The 23,894-nt window shown below is 51.7% G+C and overlaps 1 protein-coding gene across 4 annotated transcripts in view; it reads left to right on the top strand.

The window, feature by feature from the left end:
* PGS1 (phosphatidylglycerophosphate synthase 1) overlaps positions 1 to 23,894 on the top strand; it is a 51,949-nt gene that overhangs the window by 3,738 nt on the left and 24,317 nt on the right. For 2 of the 4 annotated variants that reach the window (XM_008579502.1, XM_008579501.1), the window contains exons 3-8: positions 1,340 to 1,439; positions 2,409 to 2,598; positions 3,410 to 3,588; positions 5,695 to 6,216; positions 15,030 to 15,178; positions 19,463 to 19,592. In XM_008579502.1, the coding sequence (XP_008577724.1) occupies positions 1,340 to 1,439; positions 2,409 to 2,598; positions 3,410 to 3,588; positions 5,695 to 6,216; positions 15,030 to 15,178; positions 19,463 to 19,582 (1,260 nt within the window). In that variant the 3' untranslated portion in view covers positions 19,583 to 19,592. Of the gene's footprint in view, positions 1 to 1,339; positions 1,440 to 2,408; positions 2,599 to 3,409; positions 3,589 to 5,694; positions 6,217 to 15,029; positions 15,179 to 19,462; positions 19,593 to 23,894 lie in introns of those variants that run through there. The other 2 variants (XM_008579505.1, XM_008579503.1) reach the window with 2 other exon arrangements.

Below are 23,894 nucleotides of genomic sequence, written 5' to 3'. Positions count from 1 at the left end.
CTCAGCCAGTGAGCGGGAACTGGTCTGTATGTGGGATCCGAACCCTCGGCGGGAGCGCCGCTGCGCTCCCAAGTGGCGCACTGTAGTAGTGCGCCACCGGGCTGGCCCATAAGTCTTGTTTTTACATTTTCAAATGACTGGAAAAAAACAGGAGAATATTTTGTGACTCAAGAAAAATATGTGAATTTCAGATTCCCGTGTTCACAAATAAGATTTCATTGGAACACAGCCAAGCTCATTCATTTGTGCGTTTGTCCGTGGCTACTTTCATGCTGAACGGCAGAACTGAGTAGTTGTGACAGAGACCATTTGGCCCACAAAGCCCAAAATATTTACTATCTGGCCCTTTTTGGAAAAGCTTTTCTGACCCTGTACTAGACAAATTAACCCGAGCTGGTCAGGCTGGCTGGTTTTGCTGAGGGCTGGCGTTGGGTGCTGGGTCTGTGGCTGTCCTTGTTCTACCTGGGCTTGCTGTTGTGCCACACTTGTCCCATACATGACACACGCAAGGATGGGAAGGAGCCAGAACTATTAGGTTTGCACAAGGTGTGCTGTTCGTAGTATGGGCCCAACACAGTCGGTGGTGCAGTGGCAGAGGCTGAAGTTGAGTTGAAGTGAGTATGTAAATGAGAGCATTGCTTTGTCTTAGTGTCCTGGGTCACTTCCTGCTCAGAAGTAGTGAGACAGACCCATTGCACATAGGAAGCGTTGTTCCTTGTCCATCCTTGTTCAGATACTCACAGGTGGGAGCTCAGAAATAGTGTAGAGGTTGGACTGTGGAAAGCGGGGAGGTGGGTTAGCATAAGTGCTTCTGCCCCCTTTCTGCCTCTCTGAGGAGGAAGGCCTCCCCCTATTTTCAGAATATACCCTTAGCTGCAAACTTTGGAAGCCTGTTCTCATGGAGAAGAATGTAATGTCCAACTCATGGAGAATGGCCAGTGGGCAGGTTGTGTCTTGGATTCATTCATTCAGCAAATATTTACCGAGAGTTCTCCATGAGTAGGGCATGCTGTTTGTTGCATGTCTGTGAGGATTATCTGTTGAAACGTGTGTGGGAGCTGGTATCATAGAGAGCGTTTCCAAGAGTGGTAAGATCCAGACTGTGCCGGCAGCCACCTCTGCCCTACAGGTCTCCCTTCACTCCTGGAGGCCCCAGCTGGAGAGGGGTGCTAGGTGCTGCTTCTGGTTACCATGCCTGAGGCTTCTCAGATGAGCTTCAGCAGGGTTGGATTGCAAGTGTTAATGGTACATGCATGTATTCAGAGAGGGTGGGGAGGGCATTAGCTCACGGCTTGATTAGTTCTTTTAAATATACAAACAGCTTTTGGGTTCTCGACAGGTGGATTGCCTGGAAAATACTCTAGAAAAGTCACTCCAAGCAAAGTTTCCTTCAGACCTCAAGGTCTCCATTCTCTTAGACTTCACACGGGGCTCAAGAGGTAGGTGTTGGGGCTGGCCGGTTAGCTCAGTTGGTTAGAGTGCGGTGTTACTACACCAAGGTCAAGGGTTTGGCTCCCCATACCAGCTATCTGCCAAAAAAAAAAAAAAAAAACAAATAAAAAATAAAGAGGCAGGCATTAGGCACCCCAGCCCCTCACTCTTCCTGGTTCAGTCCTCAGTTTGGGGAGTTACATCATCGCCTCCCAGGCTTCAGGTAGAGACACGGCTATTTGAAGACTGCCCGGGTTGGCCTGGGACTGCCTGATTGTCCAAGTCAGGATTCCTTCTGCAGCACGTTACTGAAAACCCTAGGAAAAACAACTTAGGCAAAAAAAAGAAATTTTTTTGACTCCTGTGACTGCCCTGCTTTGGGTGGGTTGTGATTTGGGGTTTGAATATGTCACCTGGACCTACTTCCTTTGGCCTGGCTTCATTCTCAGGCTTTGTGTGGTGGCCTCTGGTGGCTGAGGTCTGTATCCCCACGATACCTTGTCCACTGGAAGAGAATGAGGCCAGAGCCATGGATCCAGCCCTGAATTAATTGCTGTTGTCAGGGGCTTGGGTCAAGCCCAGGCCTATGTGTTCTCCTGTGGAGTGGGGGTTGAAGGGTCAGGATGGGCAGAGTCATCTTCACTCAGAGCAGAAGTGAGAGAGTGGAGGTGAGCTGGTACCCCCAGAAGGAAGTTGGGTACAGTAACCAAGAGGAGGGCGCATGGGTGCCAGGTGGCAAAAACAGCAGATTTCTGCTGCACTGAGCCCTCCAGTCCTGCCCTGATACGTAGTTGACATCCAGAGCAGAAGTTGGCCCAAGTTCCTCTGGCTGGAAGTAGCACCAGTTGGTGTGACCAGTTCACATGCACAGCACAGATGAAGGTGAACCCCACATGGGAGGTAGCTCCTCGCTGGCAGGCAGCACATCTTTCCTGGTGTGAATCGCCTGTCTGCTTTCTCTGTTCTCACATATCCAGGCAGGAAGAACTCTCGCACAATGCTGCTTCCGCTCTTGCAGAGGTTTCCAGAACAGGTCCGAGTCTCCCTCTTCCACACGCCAAACCTCCGTGGCCTTCTCCGGCTCCTTATCCCTGAGCGCTTCAATGAGACGATTGGTTTGCAGCACATTAAGGTGTACCTCTTTGACAACAATGTCATCCTGAGCGGGTGAGTTTGCCATAACATTCTCCAAGGTGGGAGTCAGTGGACTAAGGAGAAAGGAAAATCCATCCCCTTAAGCCTTGGACAGCCTGCTCATGTGTTTGGTGGCTGTATGTCTAGGTGTCTACAAGGCACTGTCTCTGTGTGGCAGCTGGAAGCCCAGAAGGCTGACTGGAAGGTAGCCACTGTTTATTGAGCGCTTGCTGTGTGCTCACCACTGTGCTGAGCCTGTTTGTGTTGTCTCATTTAGGGCTGTCCGGCAGCTCAAGTGGTTAGAGCATGGTGCTAATAACACCAAGGCCCAGGGTTCGATCCCTGTATCAGCCAGCCGCCAAAAAAACCAAGACAAAGATCCTTCGTGTCCTATCTTACTTAATTCTCACAATGACCCTATAGAGTATTTTCCTCACTTCACACATGAAAAAACAGAGATGAGATAGGATGAATCACTGTGTCAGGCAGAGCCAGAAAAGCAGACAAACAGAAGTCAGAGCCAGGCGGAACCGTTTTTGATTCTAAAGCAAGGGCCCTGGAAGGCAGCTCCATGTGGGTAGTTGACTTTTTGTGTCTGCATCTCCTTTTCCCTGCTAGACTGCCAGTTCCTTGAGTGGAGGGACTTTGCCCTTCCCTGTTTTGTGTCACCTTTGTGCCACTCTTGCCTAGTCTCTTGCACATGGTCATTGCTCCGTAGCTATTTGTTAATTATGTCCTGACCTGAGTTCGTCCTTTCCCTGCTAGTTCACCTGAGCCCTGGGTCGCCAGGACACGCTGCTGCACACTCTTGCCCAAGTCCTCACCTGCTTCTTCCTCCCTGTAGTGCAAACCTGAGTGACTCCTACTTCACCAACCGCCAGGACCGCTACGTGTTCTTGCAGGACTGTGTGGAGATAGCTGACTTCTTCACAGAGCTGGTGGATGCGGTGGGGGATGTGTCCCTGCAGCTGCAAGGGGATGACACAGTGCAGGTGGTGGACGGGATGGTGCACCCTTACAAAGGTAGGGGCCTGGCTCTGCCTCCTGCCTGACTCTGTGGGGGTGGGATGAAGGCCCAGGAGAGCATACCTCTGGGTGGCCTTGCCGCAGGCGCAGGAGACTTGGGTGGCAGGGCCTCATTCTGCTTTTGTCTCTGAAGCCAGACAGATGTGACTCACTGGCCATCAGTCATGCTCTGTGGGCAAGAGAGCCAGCCCAGGAGGGTGGGAGTGTGGGCTTGGGGCCTGTGTGCCTGGGCAACTGAGCCAGGAGCCTGCCCTGCACTTACAGGAAGCAGCCTGCTTCACTGCCACCCTCTGGCCAGCTCCCACCCCCATCACACAGTCCCTGTGGCTGTCAGCTCCATTGAGGTCTGTGGCCTCCTGCCTGGAAAGTGAAATGGGGGCTCTCAGCTCTGCTCGCTGGAAGCAGGCAAGTCCTGGCAGGAGCTTTCTGGGGCATTTGCATTCCTGTGATTCCTGTGGCTGTGGCTTCCCTGTGGCCCTTAAAGGGCTGCTGCTGAATTTGCAACAGTGTCCGCAACTTGGGGAAGGGCTTAAGCTCGGACCTTGTAAGGAGCAGAGCTCCGTGTGTCTCACGGACCAAGGATGGCAGCATCTGAGAGGGGCCACCTGGTTGAAGCCCTGTCCCTCTGCCAGGGGGAGCCTTGGCTGCTGAGCCAGGCTGGGACCAGTGTGGCTGCCCTGCCTGCTGCCAGCCAGATGCTTGGTTATTGCCGTTGTACTTTGAGTTTCATCAATAAAATGTTTGTGGAAATCTGTTTCTCTCTTGTTATGTAAGTACCTACATATTCTCTTCAGTTTTGTCTTTTGGCTCACAAAGCCTGAAATATTTTCTATCTGCTCCTTAAAGAAAATTCGTATAGACCACTGGTCTAATGTTAACAGGCCAGGCATGAATCCGAGGGGAACAGGCCCGTGCCAGGGAAAGAGGAGAGGCGGTGGCTCGGGTGGGAGTGAGGGCACAGGTGTCCTTGGGAGCAGTGGAGTAGAGAGGTGCGGGGCGTGCATGACCACGCACAGCCTTGCGCTGCTCCTGAAACTCTAGCCAGCATGTGGCCGTGTGGCTGCTTCCCTCCCCTGGCGGTTGCTGGTGTCAACAGGGATGGATCCCCGCACAGGACTTTGTTCTCTTTGTTCAGTAGCCCAGCCCAGAAAGGCACCCAAGTGTCTGTCCCTGTTCTCAGTTCAGACCACGTGAACACGTGAGGATGACCCAGGACAGTGCTCCTTCCTCCTCAGCCATGCCAGAGTCTTGCTATTTTGCCAGTCTTTTCAGAGAATCGACTTTTGACAGTGTGGATATTCTCCATTATTGTTTTCCTTCATTAATTTCTGCTCTTGTTTTTATTACCTCCTTCCATATGCCGTATATCTGGTTTTATCCTGTTGTTTTTTCCCACCTGACTTCTTGAGTTGATTGCTTAGCTCACTAATTTTCAGTCTTTTCTTGTCTAATAATAGCATATTTCCCTTCAGTTTGTCTGGACAGCCACTTGTCCCCAGTGCCTTGTCTAAGTTTGAAGGGCTGGCTCTCCAAGTAGAGCTGAGAGTGCCCCTGCTCCTACTTGGCCCTTGGAGGCCTTTCCTGCGCTTGTCACCACCTGTGTGAAACTTTCCCCACCGCAGCTGTGCTGATGCTTTCTCTGTAACACCTGGCCTGTGGCATCTGCTCTCTCCGTATACATGTCTTTGTCTAGTAAACTTTCTTCTTGAGGTATAACATGCAGACTAACCACCGATCACAAATGTACAGCTGACATACTTGTTCATAGTGGATGGGCTCCCAGGCATTACCCCCCAGGCAACCACTGCCCCGATTTCTGTCACTCTAAATTCTTCTCACCCGTTTTTGAGCTTTCTAGAATTGGAATTACGTGTAGACATTCCTTTTCACTTCTCCCGAGCGTCGGCTCTTGTGGGCGAGGTCCTTCTCGTAGGCAGCTGTATCCACAGGGGAGCCTCACCCGGGGCCTCATGCCCGTGCCCCCTCATTATGTGTTCAGTAAACGATCAGTCATAGCCTCTGCACTTGCCCGTCACGTGCCATGCCCCCTGAGCTGAGCAGAGTGCTCTTCCCATCACTCCTCTTTCTCATGTCTCCCTCTAGGTGACCGGACTGCATACTGCAAGGCAGCCAATAAGAGGGTTATGGACGTGATCAACTCAGCAAGGACCCGCCAGCAGATGCTCCACGCCCAGACCTTTCATAGCGACTCCCTTTTGACCCAGGAAGATGCTGCGGCAGCTGGTGACCGGAGACCATCCCCTGACACCTGGATTTATCCACTGATCCAGATGAAGCCCTTCGAGATTCAAATTGACGAGATTGTCACCGAGACCCTGCTGACAGAGGCTGAGCGTGGCGCCAAGGTCTACCTCACCACTGGCTACTTCAATCTGACCCAGGCCTACATGGACCTGGTCTTGGGCACACGGGCTGAGTACCAGATCCTGCTGGCCTCTCCAGAAGTGAATGGCTTCTTTGGGGCCAAGGGCGTGGCCGGTGCCATCCCTGCAGCCTACGTGCACATTGAACGGCAGTTCTACAGCGAGGTGTGCAGCCTGGGGCAGCAGGAGAGGGTGCAGCTGCAAGAGTACTGGCGGAGGGGCTGGACGTTCCATGCCAAAGGTATGCAGCTGCTGGCCAGAGGACTGCCACACACAGGACCCTCATGGTGGGTTGGGGGCAGTGCCACACTCCTGGGTCACTTGCAGGGTCCTGCCTGTCTGTGCTGTGTTGGCACTCACGGTGTGTCTGGTACCTGCCTGTTAGCGCCCTCTCCATCTCCCCTTTTGTCTTCACAACAGCCTTGCAGGCACATCACAGTTGTCCTGCGTCCTGGGGATGTGAGACCTGCCCTATTTAAGTGCATTTCAGTTGTGTAAGATCTCTCCCTTTTATGCCAAAACTTAAAAACTCAAATTGTTTTGGCTGTTTTAAAAAATGTGGCACATGTAACTCTTCCCAACTAGATGGAGAAGATTGTGATTTAGTCTCGTCTTGACCATCGGCGGTCTTGGCAGTGTCGTCTCAGGGAGCAGAGAGGATCGTTAGGGATTGTGCTTCTAGTTAATAGCCCAGTTTTCCTGTCTTTTCCTCCTCACCGTGGCTGTTTTCCCCCTCTGTGCCAATCTCTACCTTTTCTCCATCATAAGTGGGAGGAGGGAGGTTATGTGCTTCATGCAGGTCCTGCCCTATGGCTTGCGCATGTCTTACAACCCTCTCAGGCATCCAGTGGAGCGGCCCCGATGGGCATAGTCTCAGGGCTGCCTCTGTGAGATGTGTATAGACGTGTCTAAAACCTGTGCTGAGCAATGGGCTTGCCCCGTGGCCCTTTGGTACTATGGGATGCCCACCTCCAGCAGCATGCCTGCGCCACCTTTCTGATGCTCGGGGTACCCACGTAACCGCGGGCTAGTCCTGTGTCTAAAGAAGTCGATGGTGCCTGGAGGGCCCTTGGGCCACGAGTTCAGCGCAGCTCTTCTGGCCTCCTTGGGCAGTCCACAGCCTGTTTTGCTCCCATCCTGGTCGTAGTGACTTGGAAGAACTGCGCTGGGGGTGGGAGGGTGCTCCTGACTTGGCCTCCCTCTCAGGTGGGGAATCCAGGCTGCAGACTGCCACGGGCACACATCTGTGCCATTTGGACTTGAAGTTACCTTCAAACCATGAGGTTGAGCTCTTTTTTTTTTCCCCTTAAACCAGTGTTTTTCAGGTGGGGGCACATTTTAGGAAATATCCAAGCCCAGGCCACCTCAGACCTGAATCCAACTCTCTGGGGGTTGAACTCAACATGTTGTTTTTTAAAAACTCCTCAAGAGATTCTGGTGCCTAGCTTTAAGAACCACCGTTATAGCTTGGAGTGAGGAAGGTTTGGGCCTGTTTCGAGGCCCACGAGCCTGCTCAGGCAGGTGGCATTGTCAGGTGTGGGAAGTGACAGCCCATTGTAGCAGAGCACTTGTCCTGCCCTGTGTCATGGGCTGAACCAGGCTGATAGTCAGGTGTCTCAGGGCAGGGGTGCATAGGAAGTGACATTGGATTGGTGTTGTTACTTCTGAGCAGCAGAGAGAGACTTTGAGCCTTGGAGGGGTGCTACAGTGCAGCGTGTGTGCCTGCAGAGCTATGCAGAGGCACAGCTAGACACCACTCTCTCCTCATCTGCACTTCGGCTGGGACAGTACGGGGGTCCCTTGTCACTTTGGTCCCCCATCTGAGCCTGCAGGTTGTGAGGTTCCTGGTCTGTCAGTTCTGACTCTGCTGCAGGTTATTTCCCTGAAGCTGTGCTGATAAATGCGTGGTGACTCCCCAGTTACTGTTGAAACAGAAACACCCAACCGGCTTTTCCAGTGTGTCTTGCCTTTTCCCGGACTGTTGGCTCCTGCTGCTCTCTCCCTCCCACCCTGGTGTGGGTGGGGCCCTGCTATCTGGGAGCACTGGATTAGTGGGGAGGCATGGGTAATCTTTCAGCTGGATCCCAGGGCACGTGCACAAGCGTGTGTGTGTGTGTGAGAGAGAGACAGTTGGCATGGGGGGTAGAGGGTGGATGGTGCATGGAGAGGGCTTCTTGTGAGCAGAGGGGGCCTCCCCGTAAAGCCAGGAGCCAGAAGTCAGAGGTCACTCAGTGCTGAGGGAAGAGTCCAGGGTCCTTCCCTGCATGGTGGCTGTGACCTCTAGTGGGATCTGGCTCACCTTTTGATGGTCACTTCTTGCAAAGTGGCCTGTGTCAGAGGGGATGAGCAGGCAGCCTATGGTGGTTGTGGGTTTGGTTGGTTGGTGCAGTGAGCCATTTCTCTGCAAGGCTCATGCTGGGTATAAGCATGTGCCTGTTCAGGTGTGTCTGTGTTTGGGCCCCAGAAAATTCCTGCTGATACCACGAATCCCTTACTCAAGCTGCTGTGGGACAGGCCAGTCTCCTCTTGCTTCTAGAAGCCCTTGGGCAGAGGAGGGGGAGCCAGGACACTGTGGGTTCCAGATTCTTATGCCTGGGACGGCATTCTTTTTGTCAGCACAGTACTCCCCTGGGCATCAGAGGATTTGAGGACTGATGATGCATGTTGAACTTGCTGGTGGCCCTGTGAGTATGGTGATGCAGGAAAAATGGGCTCAGTCCCTGCCCTCGGGAAGCCCACAGGCAGTGGGGAGAGATAACATCTCGTGTGAAATGACCATGCCAGTCAACAGGAGGTGCCGGTGGATTTCAGTGCAGTCAGATGGCAGGAAATTCAAAGGGCTAGGGCTTATGCCTTAGTATTTTCTGTTATCCAGTACTGCCGGGAATAACTAGCGGCTGCTGAGATGCCTTGTTGGAAAGGTTCTAATATGATAACTATTTGCTGAAGCAATATTTATTCTGTTCACAGCCTTAGTAGAAGTATACATCACTTGCATACCATGCAGATTTCTTAACAGACTTCAATATCTATCTGTCCATCTATCACATTTCAGTAAATTGAGTTGTTTCCAAGAACCAGAGGAACCTTCCACTATTTAAAGGCATACACTAGAGATTTTTTCTGCAATATGGTTTATCTGTTTAGTTTTTGTTTGGATTGTTGGTTGCGTAGGGCACCTATTCCGAATGCTCAGGAGACTCTGCATAAGTGTAATTTGGTGTAGAGGTTACCAGACCTGGAGTCTAGAAGCCAGGTTCTCTGTTGCATTTTACCTCTGGCAAAACCTGAGGGACCTGGCTCTACTTCCTTCCTGTAAAATGGGGCAATGGCACTGGTTGTCAGGAGAGCACGATGACGGGACATACATTGGCATTTCTGTAAAATAGCTGTGCAGTTCTAGGCCCAGAGAGGCGTCCTGGGGCCAGGTGGAGAGAGTAGTGTTGTGTGGGCCTCACGCCACAGTGGGGGAGGGGAGGTGCTGTGGGTCTCAGAGCAGATGGTGGGCAGGGGAGGGGCTGGACCCCTTGTCATGGGGCCTGGGCCCCTTGGCATGGGGCCTGGCCTGGTTCCTTGCAGTTTTGTTGCTGCTAGCTCTGCAGGTTGGTCATGAAGGACGACGATGGCACTAAAGCCGGAGGTCTTTATCTGCACCTGCCTGGCTTCTGGAGAGAGTCCTCTGGAGGGAGCGTCGGGGGTTTGGGCCGGGCAAGTGTCCACGTTAGATAGCAAGCAGCCAGCAGCTCCTCTGATTCAGGCTTTGTCAGTTTCCTGTTGCCTGGCCCTTGTTCCTTGCCCAGTGGTATGGTGGGATGGGGTTCTGGGAGCTGGGGTAGAATTTGGACTCTGTTGGGAAGCACTTCAAATGCTGCAGTAGACACGTCTGAGTGGGTGCTGGGGATTCACCTTCCACCCTGAGCTGGTTGAGAATTGGGGGGCAGACTGGCTTTGTCGGCCGTGGTGAGCCCTGTATTTGCCGTGCACCAACGAACTCACCTGGAGGCATTTGAGAGGCCGCAGCTGCAGGGAGCCAGAGTGAGCATGACACAGTCAGGCTGCTTCTCACGTCCCTTCAGCTGTCTGCTCCATGCAGAGGGGAGGGCCTGAGCCGGTAGTGCAAGAAACATGCTGGCCTTGTCCCAGCCCTGTTCTGAGAGCCAGCAGCCCTTTCAGGCAGGGACCACGCCCGCTTTGCCACACCCGCTTTGTCCATCTGTGGGGACACTGCCCTCAGGTGTGCATTTTAGGTGGAGGATCAGAAAATGAGGTTTAGGGCCAGCCCGTGGCTCACTTGGGAGTGTGGTGCTGATAACACCAAGGCCATGGGTTCGGATCCCTGTATAGGGATGGCCGGTTAACTCACTTGGGAGAGCACGGTGCCGACAACACCAAGTCAAGGGATAAGATCCCCTAACCGGTCATCTTTTTGAAGAAAAGAAAATGAGTTTTAACATGTTGACTTCAATTTCTTCTGGATGCAGTATTCCAGCATTAACAAAACAATGTGTGTGGCTAGGGCCGAGCAGGGCATTGGATTCAGAGATTTTTGGCTCATGCTGACAGGAGAATCTGTTAATGATTGTGAGAATGTCACTATTTTTATTGCCTTCCTGATAGGCCCATTGGCATGGTACCTATGAACTGATGGTGAGAGCGGGGCAACCCTACCCTGTTTGCCTGGACCACACCTGGGGCGCTGTCACCTGGGAACCTCGCAGGTGTATTCTGGGGTGGGGGTGGAGGCTGTGCTGGTGCAAACTGCTTGCCTTGGGCTGAAGCACCTGCAGGCTTCCTGTAGTTTCTCTGAGCTGTTCTGACAGTAGACCCGAGGCACTTATCTGTGTGACTATAGGACTAATCCTAGTCCTATAGTCCTCTTCTGTACTCTCTTTGTTTTTGTAGGAGCCTGAGAACCGTCTGAAATTTATTGCAAAAAACTGTTACGGCGGAGCCTAAGGGAGGGATGCCTAAGTTTGAATTTTTCTAGGAGCTCTTCAGAGGAGGCCTCTAACCTGAAATGTATATGAGCCCCTGCTTTAGGAGTTCAAGGCTTTTTTTTTTTTCCTTCCAAAGCTTTTTTACACTTAATTAAATCTTCATTAGTTGGAAGAGCCATCATTAAGCTCATTTTCTTTATTTTATTGAAACATATTTATTGAGTATCAACCATGTGCCAGGCATCATTCAGGGCATTGGAAATAGATCACTAGGGACAAGATAGACTAACTCCCTGCTCTCCTAAGGCTTATAGCTTAATGGGAAGAAGTAGATGAGATCTATACCAATATATATCAGGTAGCAGAAGGAGTTATGGAGAAGACCAAAGCAGGAGAGGGAATCCAGGCGGTGGGTGGGGGTATCTGTTAGATGGATTGTCTGGGAAGTCCTCTCTGAGGAGGTGACATTTGAGCTGAAGCCTGAATTGAGAGAGGGGCAGGAGTGTTTTAGGCTGAGGGCACAGAAGTATGCAGACCCCTCAAGCATGCTAGGCTTGCAGAACAGCATGGGGGCTGCCAGTGGTGGGCAGTGAGGTTGGAGGGTGGCTGGGCTCATCGGAGAGGGCTTGGAGGCCTGTGGGCAAGTGCTGGGGAAGCCTCTGCTGGGTGGGCTGGGGAGCACCGTGACATGGGCTGTTCCTCAGAGGGAAAGTGTGACTGTGTGGAAAGGAACAGGGGCAGGCGTCCCTCTTAAGGTTAGCCCAGAGCTGGGAAGCAGCGAAAGTCTTTGGACTCCAGGTCCCAGTCCCCATGCCACACGTGCTCCGTGTGAGTGGTTCTCTCCACTTTGTGCGCTGGCCACCATCAGTTTGCTCCCTGAGGCTCCTTCCCTGCAGCAGGGCTGCTTCCGCCCCCTCCAGGCTGTTGTTCCTGCTGCTCTTCAGCCCTAATCTGGTGATTCCTGGAATGGTAGAGATGCTGGGCCCAAAGGTCAGGCCCCGGGATGAGGAGTTGGGGCATGATAACCAGTTTACAGCCTTGGGCGGGAATTGTATTTCCCGACAGTGAGTCCAGCCCTGACAGTCTGACCCCTGTGCATATGCAGCCCAACATCCTGAGCACTGGCATGTGTTTGACCCAAAGCAAGGCAGATGAAATGGAGCATTCTTGAGTCCCCTCCCCAACTGGAAACTTTCCAGCTGTCCTCAGGGCATAGACCAGTAGCCGAAATCTCCTGAGTTGGTGAGCTTAAATCTGGAAATAAGATCACTGCTAGCTGTCCTGGCCTTGTAGCGCTGCTGGGGCGTGAGCACCATGCGGCACCTCTTTCTGGTGTGGCAGTGCTTCACACACGCTGCCTCGGGGGCTCACTGAAAGGCGGCAGTCTTGTGTTTATGGCCTTTGTTCACCTTTTGACATTGCCAAGCAAATACAAGCTGTAAGGGAATTGGTGGGGGTGATCTTAGGCTCCCCAGAGTGGTCATTAGGTGAAAAATGTGAACTGCCTCTTTAATTGCAAGCACTCATCTGAAGGCCAGCCTAGGCCTGAGAGGAAAGACATGCAGGGGGTAGAGAGGTGGGAAGGGAGGGAAGACAAGGAGCAGGTATGCATGGAGTGTTGTTCCCAGTGAGTGTGACAGTGCCCCAGCAAAACTCCAGTGATGACACCCCAGTGATGGCATTTGCTTCTTGGGGAGGGGTGCTGAGAAAATATTATTCTGGTTCTATATGCAGCATAGACATTTGTACAGACAGTGTACAGACAGACAGACTACCTTGGGGTCAGTAATGGAAGAGGATTGAGAAGCAGCTGTGCATGTGATGTGGCTGTCAGCAGAGGGCTGGGGGCCCCTGTCTGATGGCTGACCCCTGAGTTGCCTTGTGAGATAATGATCCAGTGTTTAGGCAGATTTTGCAAATAAAAAGGATACATAGGACCAGGCACTTCCAACCTTCCTTGCCAGGCCCTGTGCTCTAGGAGACTTGGGATGGACACAGAGTCATGATGGCATGGTGCAGGTCAGCCTGACCCATGCCATCCTTGTGGGTGTGCAGGCCTCCCTACTTGTCACTCCGACTTTCTCCTTTCTGAACAGCCTCAGGAAGGCTGGCTGGACCAGTTGCACTGAGCTAACCCAGTGTTTTTAAGAGGCTGATCTTGTCATTAGAAAAGTTGGGGCAGGTGGGAGGAAGCTCTGGTAACTTAGGTCTGCAGCCTGTGGAATTCCTGTGCTGAGCCTCATCTCCCAGCTGCGTGCTCTGTGGGAAGATTTGAGGTGGGGGGAGGCTGAGCCTAGAGGCTGTGTATATGAAGAGCCATCCTTGCAGAAGAGGAGGCTCGGCTGTTTGCTTGGACCACCCTGGGTAGGTCCTGAGCCACTGGGAGCAGGCTGCCAGGGGAAGGGGGAGGGAACAGCCTGCCCACTCTTATGGTCCCTTGGTTGCCTGCACAGCCAGTGGCCCAGTGGGGCAGTACAGTTGATGGAGCAGTGTGCACAGGCAAGCAGGTGGCTTTGATGTGATCCGTAGGGGAGGAGACAAGCTCATTACAGGAACAGGCAGTGGGGCCTCATCACCTCTTACCTAAGATGTTCTTGGAAATGCTCTTGCTCTGAGTGAGAACTAGGAAATTGTCTTCTATTTCAGGAGCTTGGTGTGTTTGACATATTGTCACCTTGCCTATGATAATCGTGCATGTCCGTGGGCCCTTCAAAAGGGTCATGTTGGTGGAGGAGAGATGTGGTGGGAGAATTTGAGGGACCACCCATGCAGGGGTGCATAGAGGAGCCTGTGACTACTTGGCCACACTGATGTTGGTCTGGATTTTCTGGATAGTGTTCTTATTGCTGATGACGGTGCTGTGTAGAGGAAAGTCTAGAAGCCAGCTCAGGTGTGGGCTTCATGCAGGAGGAAGGACGTCTCGGGCAGCAGATGTCCTTGGGAGGTCAGGTTCGGGGAACAGTGTTTGCAGGAGAAGCAGCTCTGATGTGGGCTGGGCTGTGGAAGCAGCCCTGGAACTTAGGCAGGACATGGGTGGGTGCAGAGCCCCGCCTGTTGTCATCTCAGGTGACATTTTAGGACTCTGAGGGAACCTGCGATCTTCACTACAGACATGTCCCCCTGGTGTGGTTACCCCTGCCACACAGGGTGCTCACAGTGTGCCCAGCTGTTTCTCAGACTGTAACGTCAGCTGGCTCATTTCCTATCAAGAAATGGGAAACCGTGTTCTCTGGGTGGGACAGAAACTCCCAGAGTCCCTTAGAGACTCTCTTACGTTGGCCCCTGGTGGACTTTGCCTTGTCCAGTCTGGCAGTCCCTGAGCCCCATGGCCACTGATACAGAGGTCTCACTTCTGGATCCCCTTTGGACTTCAGTCTTTTTGGTGTATCAACAGCCTGAAATAAGGAGGAGGGTTGAGAGCACAGATGTCCTACCCAGAACCCATAGAAAGGCACCTTGTCTTCAGGCAGACCAGTTCTTACCAAGCTTCTCTGTCACCCCCACGTCATAGCCCCAAGTGTGCTGGCTTGGGTAGAAAGGATTGCTGCTCCCTACCTGCCGTGTCGAGCACGGTGGTGGCTTCCTTCCTGAGAAGCAGGTATGCACTGAACTCTGATACACTCCCCCCCACCTCGGTGCTCACAGGAAGGGACGGCTGCGCCTCTGGTCAGTGTGGGCTGTGAGCTTAGCCGGCAGCCTCAGCAGGCCAGGATGCAGCGAAGGCAGTGCAGAGAGGGGGTGAGAAGCCCTGGACTCTCTGGTAAGCAGCTGGGGCAGGGGTGTATGAGGCCTTCCTCAGTCTGCCCTCACCAAGTTCCCTTCAGGAACCCGCCTTCTTGTCCTGCTTGGGAAACAAGGCCACAGTGCAGAGGGCAGACAGCCAAGAGCAGTGACCGAGCTGAGGCTGCGCCAGGGTCTCGGTGGTCCTCTGTCCTCCTGCAGCACCTGGGGTAGGAGCAGGTTGTAGAGGGAGTCCTGGTTTAGCCTGTGCACCCTGTGCCTGCAGCAGCCGCCTTGCGTGCAGCAAGGCACCTTTCCCTTAGGTTGAAGCAGTGTGGAGAGGACTCCGGCAGATGCTGTGCTCATTTCCTGTCTGCACGTTTCCTTTTCCCCGCAGGCCTCTGGCTCTACCTGGCAGGGAGCAGCCTGCCCTGTCTCACGTTGATTGGCTCTCCTAATTTTGGGTACAGGTCAGTTCACCGGGACCTGGAGGCCCAGATTGCCATCGTGACAGAGAACAGAGCCCTGCAGCAGCAGCTCCACCAGGTTGGTTGGGGCAAGTGGGGTTTCCTGGGTGTGTGGGGGTGTAGTTGGGTGCTCAGCCTTGCTCATGTCGCTGGGCTACCCTAAGAGCTGTCTCCTGCCATCGTCTCCCAAGACAAGAGTGAGACTCAGAGCGGAATGAGAAAGACTTGGAGTCCCGGCAAGCTTGTAGTGATGGGAATGACCAGGCCGCAGCAAGGAACCTGCGCAGAGCCACACTCTGAAGACCATGCCTATGACTGTTGCAGCTGCCCGGACTGGCTCGCACCCCACATCCGGGGGGGCTTGTTCTTTCCCTGTGCTGGAAAAGAACACCATTTTCTCAGTGGGAATATAGCAGTGGCACCCAGCCTCTTCTAAGAGTGAGGGTCAACTGTTACAGGATCAGCAGCAGTTTGGGCCCTCCTTTGATCATGATAGTATTTTATTTTATGTTTATTTGTTTATTTTTTTTAAAAGATGACTGGTAAGGGGATCTTAACCCTTGACTTGGTGTTGTCAGCACCACGCTCAGCCAGTTTTATTTTTTTTAAAAGATGACTGGTAAGGGGATCTTAACCCTTGACTTGGTGTTGTCAGCACCACGCTCAGCCAGTTTTATTTTTTTTAAAAGATGACTGGTAAGGGGATCTTAACCCTTGACTTGGTGTTGTCAGCACCACGCTCAGCCAGTGAGCGAACCGGCCATCCCTATGTGGGATCCGAACCCGGGGCCTTGGTGTTATCAGCACCACACTCTCCTGACTGAGCCACGGGCCGGCCCCTTATTTTATGTTTAAATAGTTACCAGAGTTACTAGGAATCCATTAGTGCTTTTGCATGAATCTCTGTATGTGATTCCCTGCACCAGTGTTGATAGAACTTTGAAATCGAAGCGTAGGACCTGTGTTTGTGAGACCTAGATGGTGCTTTGGTGGTGCTTTGGGCTTGTGAATGTGTGACCTTTACATTAACACCTTTGGGTGAAAGGAGGCAGTTTCCCTTCCCAGAGTCATGGGATTGCAGATAAGACTGCTGCAGGCCAGACCTCAGGAGCATCAGATATGGACTTCGTTAAGCCTTTATCCTCTGAGTTTGGGAATTACTGTTGCAAAATCATTGGAGCCTCTGTTGATGGAGGAGGAAATGGTCACTGTCTTGTTCCTGAGATCTGCCCTCCTGCAGTCTGGGAATCTTGTCGGTGGCTGAGTGGGGCTTTGTTGCCAGGAAGGGCTTCGTGACCAGGGGCAAGAGGAAGTGACAGTGGCAGTGCTCCGCTGAGCCGGGCGGGTAATGGGATTTGTTCAGCGAGTTTCTTCCTACAGTGAGGTTTACAGCAAACGACTGAGGAAGCCCCCACAATCCAAGAGGTTCCCGTAATAGGTGACAGCTGGCCTCAGAGCCAGGCTAGTGGGAAAGACAAACCTGCTGCTTTCAGCAGTGGGGTCTCCTGGATTTCTGCCTCAACTGCAGAGAGAGCTGTTTCCACAGATGCCTCAACTGGGGAGGCTGAGCCCTGTGTCGGTGACAGAGAGTTGGTGGTGATTTTGGCCTGGGGCCAGGATGCATCCTGCGTGGGTCTGGGTTGATGTGGGAGATTCGCCTGTGCTGGGGTCTCACTGCAGACTGTTCTGCCCCCTCTTCCCTAGTAAGGGAGCTGAATCCACATCCTGGATCTTGAGAAAAGCTGTGGCCAGTTGTGGTCAGGAGCTGCTTTCTTAAATGACATATTTGGGATATTTTCTTTTTCTTCCCAAACCTGAATCCCAGGGGCTTTTGATGGTGGGAGGACAGTAGCTCACGCTGCTGTGGCTCTTCCATGTCTTAGAGACAGATTGATTTCCATGCCTGCCTATGAAATGCAGACATGTACTTCTAGATAATTCTGCCTAAATACTTATACACCAGGACTGCAGCTACCCCCTGGACCCTACAGTGCCTGTCCCCAGAGTGCCAGGTGCTGCTGAGACTGCCCAGCCACACAGCCTCACACAGCCCAGAAAGTCCCTAAAACCCCAGCTGCCTGGAGATCCCTGATCTCAGAAGCTGCCTCTGGAGAACTCCTTGGGATCCAGGGAAGGGCCCTATTTATGTCACGTTGAGCACTGGGAATAGGGAGATATTTTTGTCAGAATCCGAAGCCCCGCCCTTCACTTAGCGCATACAATAAAACCAGCAAGCTTCCTGGCTTTGTTCAGAAACCTTACCACTTGTGACTTACCACTTGTGACGCAAGAAAGACTCCCTTGAATAGCAGTGTAGCCCCATCAGCTGACTTCCTTCTCCATGCCTGCTGTGGAGTCTGTGAGGAAAGTTCAGTGTTTCTGGTAATTTAATTGAAGTCTTGGCTGGGCATTCATTTGAAAACAAAGCCGGAGCCGGGTCTGTGGAGACTTCTGCAAACCAGCCCCCCGAGATGAGTTGGATCTTCTGTCAGGCACATTCAGCGGGGATGTGGACATTAGCAGCAGCACTTAGGAGGCCAGAGAACTAGGTCCCTGTGTTTGTGACTTGTGGAGCTGGGATAGAAAAGCCTGCTGTGGTCTGCTCCGTTTGGAAATGCCACATGGTTCCTGGCCTCAAGGGCGCTGCTTGCATGGCGAAGGCAATGAACGCAAGAAGGGTGCTGGAGGAAGTGAAGTCAGGGATGCTGGATGCCTGGCCCATGATGGGAAAAGCTGAGGACACATTCTGTAGTGTCCTGGAGGTCAAGGTGTCCTTGTCCGTTCCTCCCTGGGGCAGGGATATGTCTTCCTTTCCCTCCTCCAGAGCAGAGAGCATCCAGCTCCGAGTGGGACAGGGCCCTCTTGTGCTCCTTGTCCTACAGTTGATGAAATGCTTTTGTGGCCATCCTCATGTGATCTTCACTGTAGGAGGGGACATAGGAATGGCCTGGATTTTACAGATGGGGGACTTAAGACTCAGAGGGACCTCACAGCCTGGAGTGGTGGAAGCAGTGTTAGAGTCACGTCCCCTGACTGCCGCCTCCTGCCCGTGAGCCCCCCTCAGATGCTGTATTGAAGAAAGCCCTGCTTGTAGGGTAGGCTTCGCCTAAAAGAGGCAGTTTCTCCTCTTCAAGTTCTGAAACACAATTTGAGACAAAACGTGTATGTTTGTAACTTGTTTTTAAAAAATTGTAAAAATTTAGAAAATTAAAAAAAATTTTTTGTAAAAATTAAGAAAAATTGGAAGAAACTTTTTCATCCAGAGATAGTGAAATCATTTTGATTATTTCCTACCTGTCTTTTGTTCCACGTACATATGAAGAGGTGTTAACTTTTTTTAAAAAAATGAAATTAGGATTATTTTGTACATATTATTTTGAGTCCAGCTTCTTTTGCCTAACATATTGTGCTCTTTCCCATATTATGAAATAAATTTTCTGTGACATGACTGTCTCATGGTGGATGCTGCTTTGTCATATGGGTTTACTAATAAGTTGGCTGTTGGACATTTAGGTGGTTTCCAGTTTTTCCCTATTATAATGTTGCTGTGATAAATATCTGTATACAGAAATCTTAGTTCAGGGCTGGCCCTTGGGCTCACTCGGGAGAGTGCGGTGCTGATAACACTAAGGCCATGGGTTCGGATCCCATATGGGGATGGCCGGTTAGCTCACTGGCTGAGCGTGGTGCTGACAACACCAAGTCAAGGGTTAAGATCCCCTTACTGGTCATCTTTAAAAAAAGAAAAAAAAAATCTTAGTTCATAGTTCTGAGTGCATAGTTATTTTCTAGGGATAAACTCTTGCAAGCTGAGCTTTTAAAGGCCCTTGATAACCTATAGCCAGATTGCTTTCTAGAAAGATGATCTAGGCCCCCTTTCCATCAGCATTGTGTGGCGGTGCCTGTTTCCGAGCCTTTAGCAGCATGGGATGATGACATTACAAAACAACTTTTTGCCAATTTGGTAGGAAAAAAAAAGGTCTCATTTTAATCATTATTTTAATTTGTACTACCCCATTTAGTGAGGGTGAATTTTTTTAAATTTAATTTTACTTCTCAAGTGGGTGAATTTTTAAACGTTTTCCCACCAGCTATATTTCTTCAACTCTAACTTGAACAAATTTAGAGTCCCGTACATGTCTTGGTCTTAAAAGTCTTCAGGAACACCGGCTTCTTAGCTTTTCTGAGGACTGCTCTGTGGCTGCACCTCGTAGGACCTGGCGTCTCCCTTGCTGCCAGAGCAGCGGCTGGGTCTCTGGGCCGGTTGACAGGTGGTCGGTGTTTTCTGGGCTGGGGCCAGCCGGCTGTGTTACTTGGTGCTGGAGGGTGCTCCTAAGCATTCCTGTCTGTCCTTCTTCCTCAGGAGCAGGAGCAGCTCTACCTGAGGTCAGGTGTGGTGTCCTCTGCCACCTTTGAGCAGCCCAGCCGGCAGGTGAAGCTGTGGGTGAAGATGGTGACTCCGCTGATAAAGAACTTCTTCTGAGGACAGACAGGTGCCGTCACTAGCGCTGCCTCCTGGCAGTTTTCCCAAGAGCTCACGGGTGGGGCTTTGGACTCAAGCAGAGGTCCCAGGGACCTCTCGAAGGAGCCCTGAGGGCTTTTTCATCCCTTCTTTAAGTACAGATCGGTATCTCCAGGGTTGTAGATGGCTGGTTTTTGAAGCCTGCTGCTAAATTAGGCAGTCCTTCTCCTCCCGTCAGGAACCGGCTCTACCGAGTCCCAGGACTGCCTGTGGTGGGGTTGGCAACCTGTAGTCCTCTTGCGCCTCCCTCCCCAGGGGTCCCGAGGAGGCCTTGAGGCAAGGGCCCAATGCCTGAGGGGGGCAGAAAGGCAGATTCTGCCCTTCTCTCCTGGAAGCTGAGCGTGGGGGTGGTGGCGATGGCATAGGAGATGATAGATGTGGGAGGAGGAGGAAGTGCACATGGTTGGTAGAGCAGCTCTGGTGTGCTGCCCTGGCCGGCTGCAGCTCATGAGGATGAGATGTCAGTGGAGCCAGACCTCGGGGCTGCTGCCTTGCCTTTCTGTCTGAAGTTTCTGTGATGTGCAGTTACAGAAGCACTAGCAGTTGGGTAACAGAAGGAGAGCCCCCAGCTGGGTCCCACTCTGGTGTACATAGGCCTCACCTGAGCTTCCCCTTGGCTGTCCTCACACCTGGAGGGTCCGGGCAGGGGTTGGCTGCCAATAGAGGTAGGGTGTCTCTGGAGTGAACCTCTGTGTTCCAGATCTCTTAGGACCCTGACTGTTCCCCAGATGACATCAGTCTCCCAGGCTCTTTCGGTCGGGCTGTTCCAGCAGCTCTGTTAGTCTAAATGGTTTCGCCTTAGGCTTGTGGGCAAGGGAGAATGGGGAGTCAGAGACAAGCATAAGGGGACATGTGGCTGGCTCAGGTCTCAGTGTCTGCACCATGTGTTTGCTGTGTGGGTTCCCTTGGGTCCTGCTATCTTGGTTCTCCACTAAACCGTGTTTTTTAAAAAATTTATACTTCATTGTGTAGTGTTTTTCTCTTCATTTTAATTTCTTTTAATTTTTTTTTTTTTTTTTTTTTTGTAGCTGGCTGGTATGGGGATCTGAACCTTGGTGTTGTAACACTGTGATCTAACCACCTGATCTAACCGGCCAGCCCCTAATTGCTTTTAATTAATTTTATTTAAATAATGATGTACAAATTTAGAGAGTAAAATAGTCCTAAAAGACCAACAAAATGTGACCGTTTCCTGCCCTGCTTTCCACTACACAGCCACTTTTGACTCGTTTCTTCTGACATTCACACGTCCATATTTCTAAATAAGATGTGTAGACTGCTATTTTCCCCCTAAAATGCAGTCTTTAAAAAAAAAAAAAAACTATACCAATATCACACCTGATAAAAAAAAATTAGCCAGAATTCCTCAGTATCATCAAATACCCAGAAGGTGCTCACAATTCCAGTTGCCTTATAAATGTTTTTTTATTTCATTTTAATTTTTTTGGTTTGTTTGACTGATAATGTCTACACCTTGTGATTGGTTAATACATCAGCTAAGTCTTTTTGTCTGTATGTTCCTCCCCCCTTTTTCCTTTGCAATTTATTTGTTGAAGACTGAACCTTATTTTTATTGGCTCTACTGAAAACATTTTTGTGTCACCTTCTCACAGTTTGGCATCTTTGATATACACATCGTGTGTATTTGTGAAAGCCAGTCCTCCTCCCCCACCCCAGTGTCTCCAGGAGCCCATTTCAAAACCTCACTGCCCAATCTCTGCATCTTCAGGTGCTTGAACCTTGCAAAGAAAACGGCCTTACTAGAGAGAAGCCTCTTGGACCCCGGGACATGGCAGCCCATCCTTTAGGGGGGTGAGATTGGATTCCATCCCTGCGCTTTGCCCCTGGAAGCACCTTCTCATGTCTCCCTCCCCAGGGCTGGCAGCAACTGCCACCTTTCATGGGATCTGAAAGGCTGCTGGCCTTGCCACCACAGCCTTGCTGTGTGCACATCAGGCTTCAGCGCTGGGAGCACCTAGTCTTAGACAAGGACAGCTCCCCGCCCCACCCCCCTGGGCCAGGTGGATCTGCGGGTTTTAGTCATTGGGCATAGGGCAGAGTGGTGTGGTAGCCGTGGCCACACCACTCTGGGACAGTAGCACATCAGTTAACACTGTTTGCCTTCAAACTAGTTATTCAATTGTCTTGTGGGACAATTAGACTAGAGGAACCAAAGGAATGTGCTGGGGCACTGGGTTTCTGTTTGGAGAGACGCTTTCGGTAAATGGCATTCGCATTCCTACAGATTCTGTGGGACCAGAGTAAACATCATTGTGCCACAGCTGGGCTTAAGCAATCCTTGGCCCTGTCTCTCCACACTTGGCTGCTTTCTTTGTGTCTGCTAGTGACCTACAAGCCTGTCCTGTTCAGGTTCTCCCACCCAGGAGCTCTCCTCAGACCAGAGTTCCCTAACTCTGCAGGGAAGCCAGGGGAAGCAGAGCCTAGCAGCAGGTGGTGGCTGCTCCAGGCTTCCCCACAGCTTAGATGCAGTGGGGCTTGTTCCAATCCCCGCTGTCCCCGTCACTGGAGTGCAACCCAGGGGTGAATCATCTCTTGGAAAGTTTGGAGATAATTTTGTTAACTACCCACAATATGTATGTGTGGAATAAATTACTGTTTTATTTCAGGCTCTAAAGACAAAATTGGAAAAACTTCACAATTTTGTGGTTATCACTAGGGATCAAAAATTAGTTGCCTGTAGGCCACTGGCAGTTTTATCTCCACCAGAGAGGCCTGTCCCGTGGTCCATACACAAAGGACTGCAGTGACCCCTTCTGGCCAGCGGAGGTGGTTGCCCAGCAGCCAGGCCCAACAGGGTTGGACACCCTAGGCCCTAGGAAGAGGATTTGAAGGTTGATTTTCCTTCTCCGTCTGATCAGCCCCACTTGGCCCTAGGATTGTTGTCAATCATTACCCTCAGAATTCAGACTTCCTGGATCTCTTCACCCATGATCTGGGTGGAGTATACTTGGAAAAAAGTTTTTGTGAAATTTCAGGACCAAGGTGTACTTGGAATGATATTCCTATAGTGTTTCCTTCTCTTTGCTCTTAAGCCTAAAAAACGCCAAGGACCATGTCTTGGTCTTGCTGACATCTGTCTTATCTGGAGTTTGTATGCTCTACCAGCTGCCTCCCACCCCCATCTGCATCCCACTGCCCAGCCAGCCTTGAGTGGCAGCCTGACCACTTTGCTGGATTGTACTTCATCAGCATGGCCACGGAGAGTCCCAGGGCTGGGGATCTTGGTCTCACTTTTGCTGAAATCATTCCGATTGCAGATGGAACAGCCTCCTGTCAGTCAGATGGGAGCCCAAGGTCTAAGCCAGGCCTCACATCTCAGGGCAGCCCTGCCAGCTGGCACTCGGGAAGTGAGGAGGGACTGCCCATGGAGGCTGCCTCTCCCACCTTCCCTGCCAGCTCTGAGCAGACTGCTGCCAGCTGACCTTTACCACAAGTCGTGTGTGTCTGTGGACCACCGTTCCTGTAGGGCACAGCTCTCCTGAGCCCTCTCTCTCTGACAGGTCAAGGGTAGTTTTTTTTTTTTTCCTTTTTGTCTTTTTTACTGACCGGTAACGGGATCGCAACCCTCGGTGTTGCGCCCACACCGCGCTCAGCCAGTGAGCGGGAACCGGTCACCACATGGGATCCGAACCCTCAGCGGGAACGCCGCCGCGCTCCCAAGCAGTGCACTCTCCAGTGCGCCACCGGGCCGGCCCAAGGGTAGTTTTTTTTACAGTTGTTCTGTAGATGCCTGAGAGATAGGCTGAAGGATTTGTCCAAAGGAACAGGGGACTTGGCATTCCTATGCCAGGATTGCAGTTCACTATGGAGAAGAGTCACTGGTCCTTGGCCTTGCCTCTGTGCCTGGAATTGGGTGGAAACCACTTGCTGTTCAACCAAAATAGCTGTCCCAAAGCCGGTGCCTTACAGTTCATATGGGCATCCGACCTGCTCTGCACCCCTTCTCACCGGCCCCGTGACTCTCTCACATCCCCCAGCCTTCAGGCAGGCTGCTGGAGGCCCACACTGCTGAACTGCTGCCAACCCTGCACTAGGGTGTTTAGTATTGAAGTAAGACACTGCAACCTTCCAGGACCCATGCACATGCTTAAGGTGGTCCCCAAGGGCCATGTTTATGGTGTTCTGTGCCCAGCAATTGCAGAAAGTGTGGGCAGCAGAAGGGGAAATGGCGCCTATGTGGAATAGTTTGTTCTTCCAGATTCTGTAGGCGAGGGGTGGTGGGGACGTGTGTGATTACAGAAGGTCCTCTCAT

The sequence above is a fragment of the Galeopterus variegatus genome, unplaced genomic scaffold (genome assembly GCF_000696425.1).
Source record: "Galeopterus variegatus unplaced genomic scaffold, G_variegatus-3.0.2 Scaffold1902, whole genome shotgun sequence".
Lineage (NCBI taxonomy): Eukaryota > Metazoa > Chordata > Mammalia > Dermoptera > Cynocephalidae > Galeopterus > Galeopterus variegatus.
Note: the sequence above shows the minus strand (reverse complement) of the source record. Positions and strands in the feature narration are given on the sequence as shown.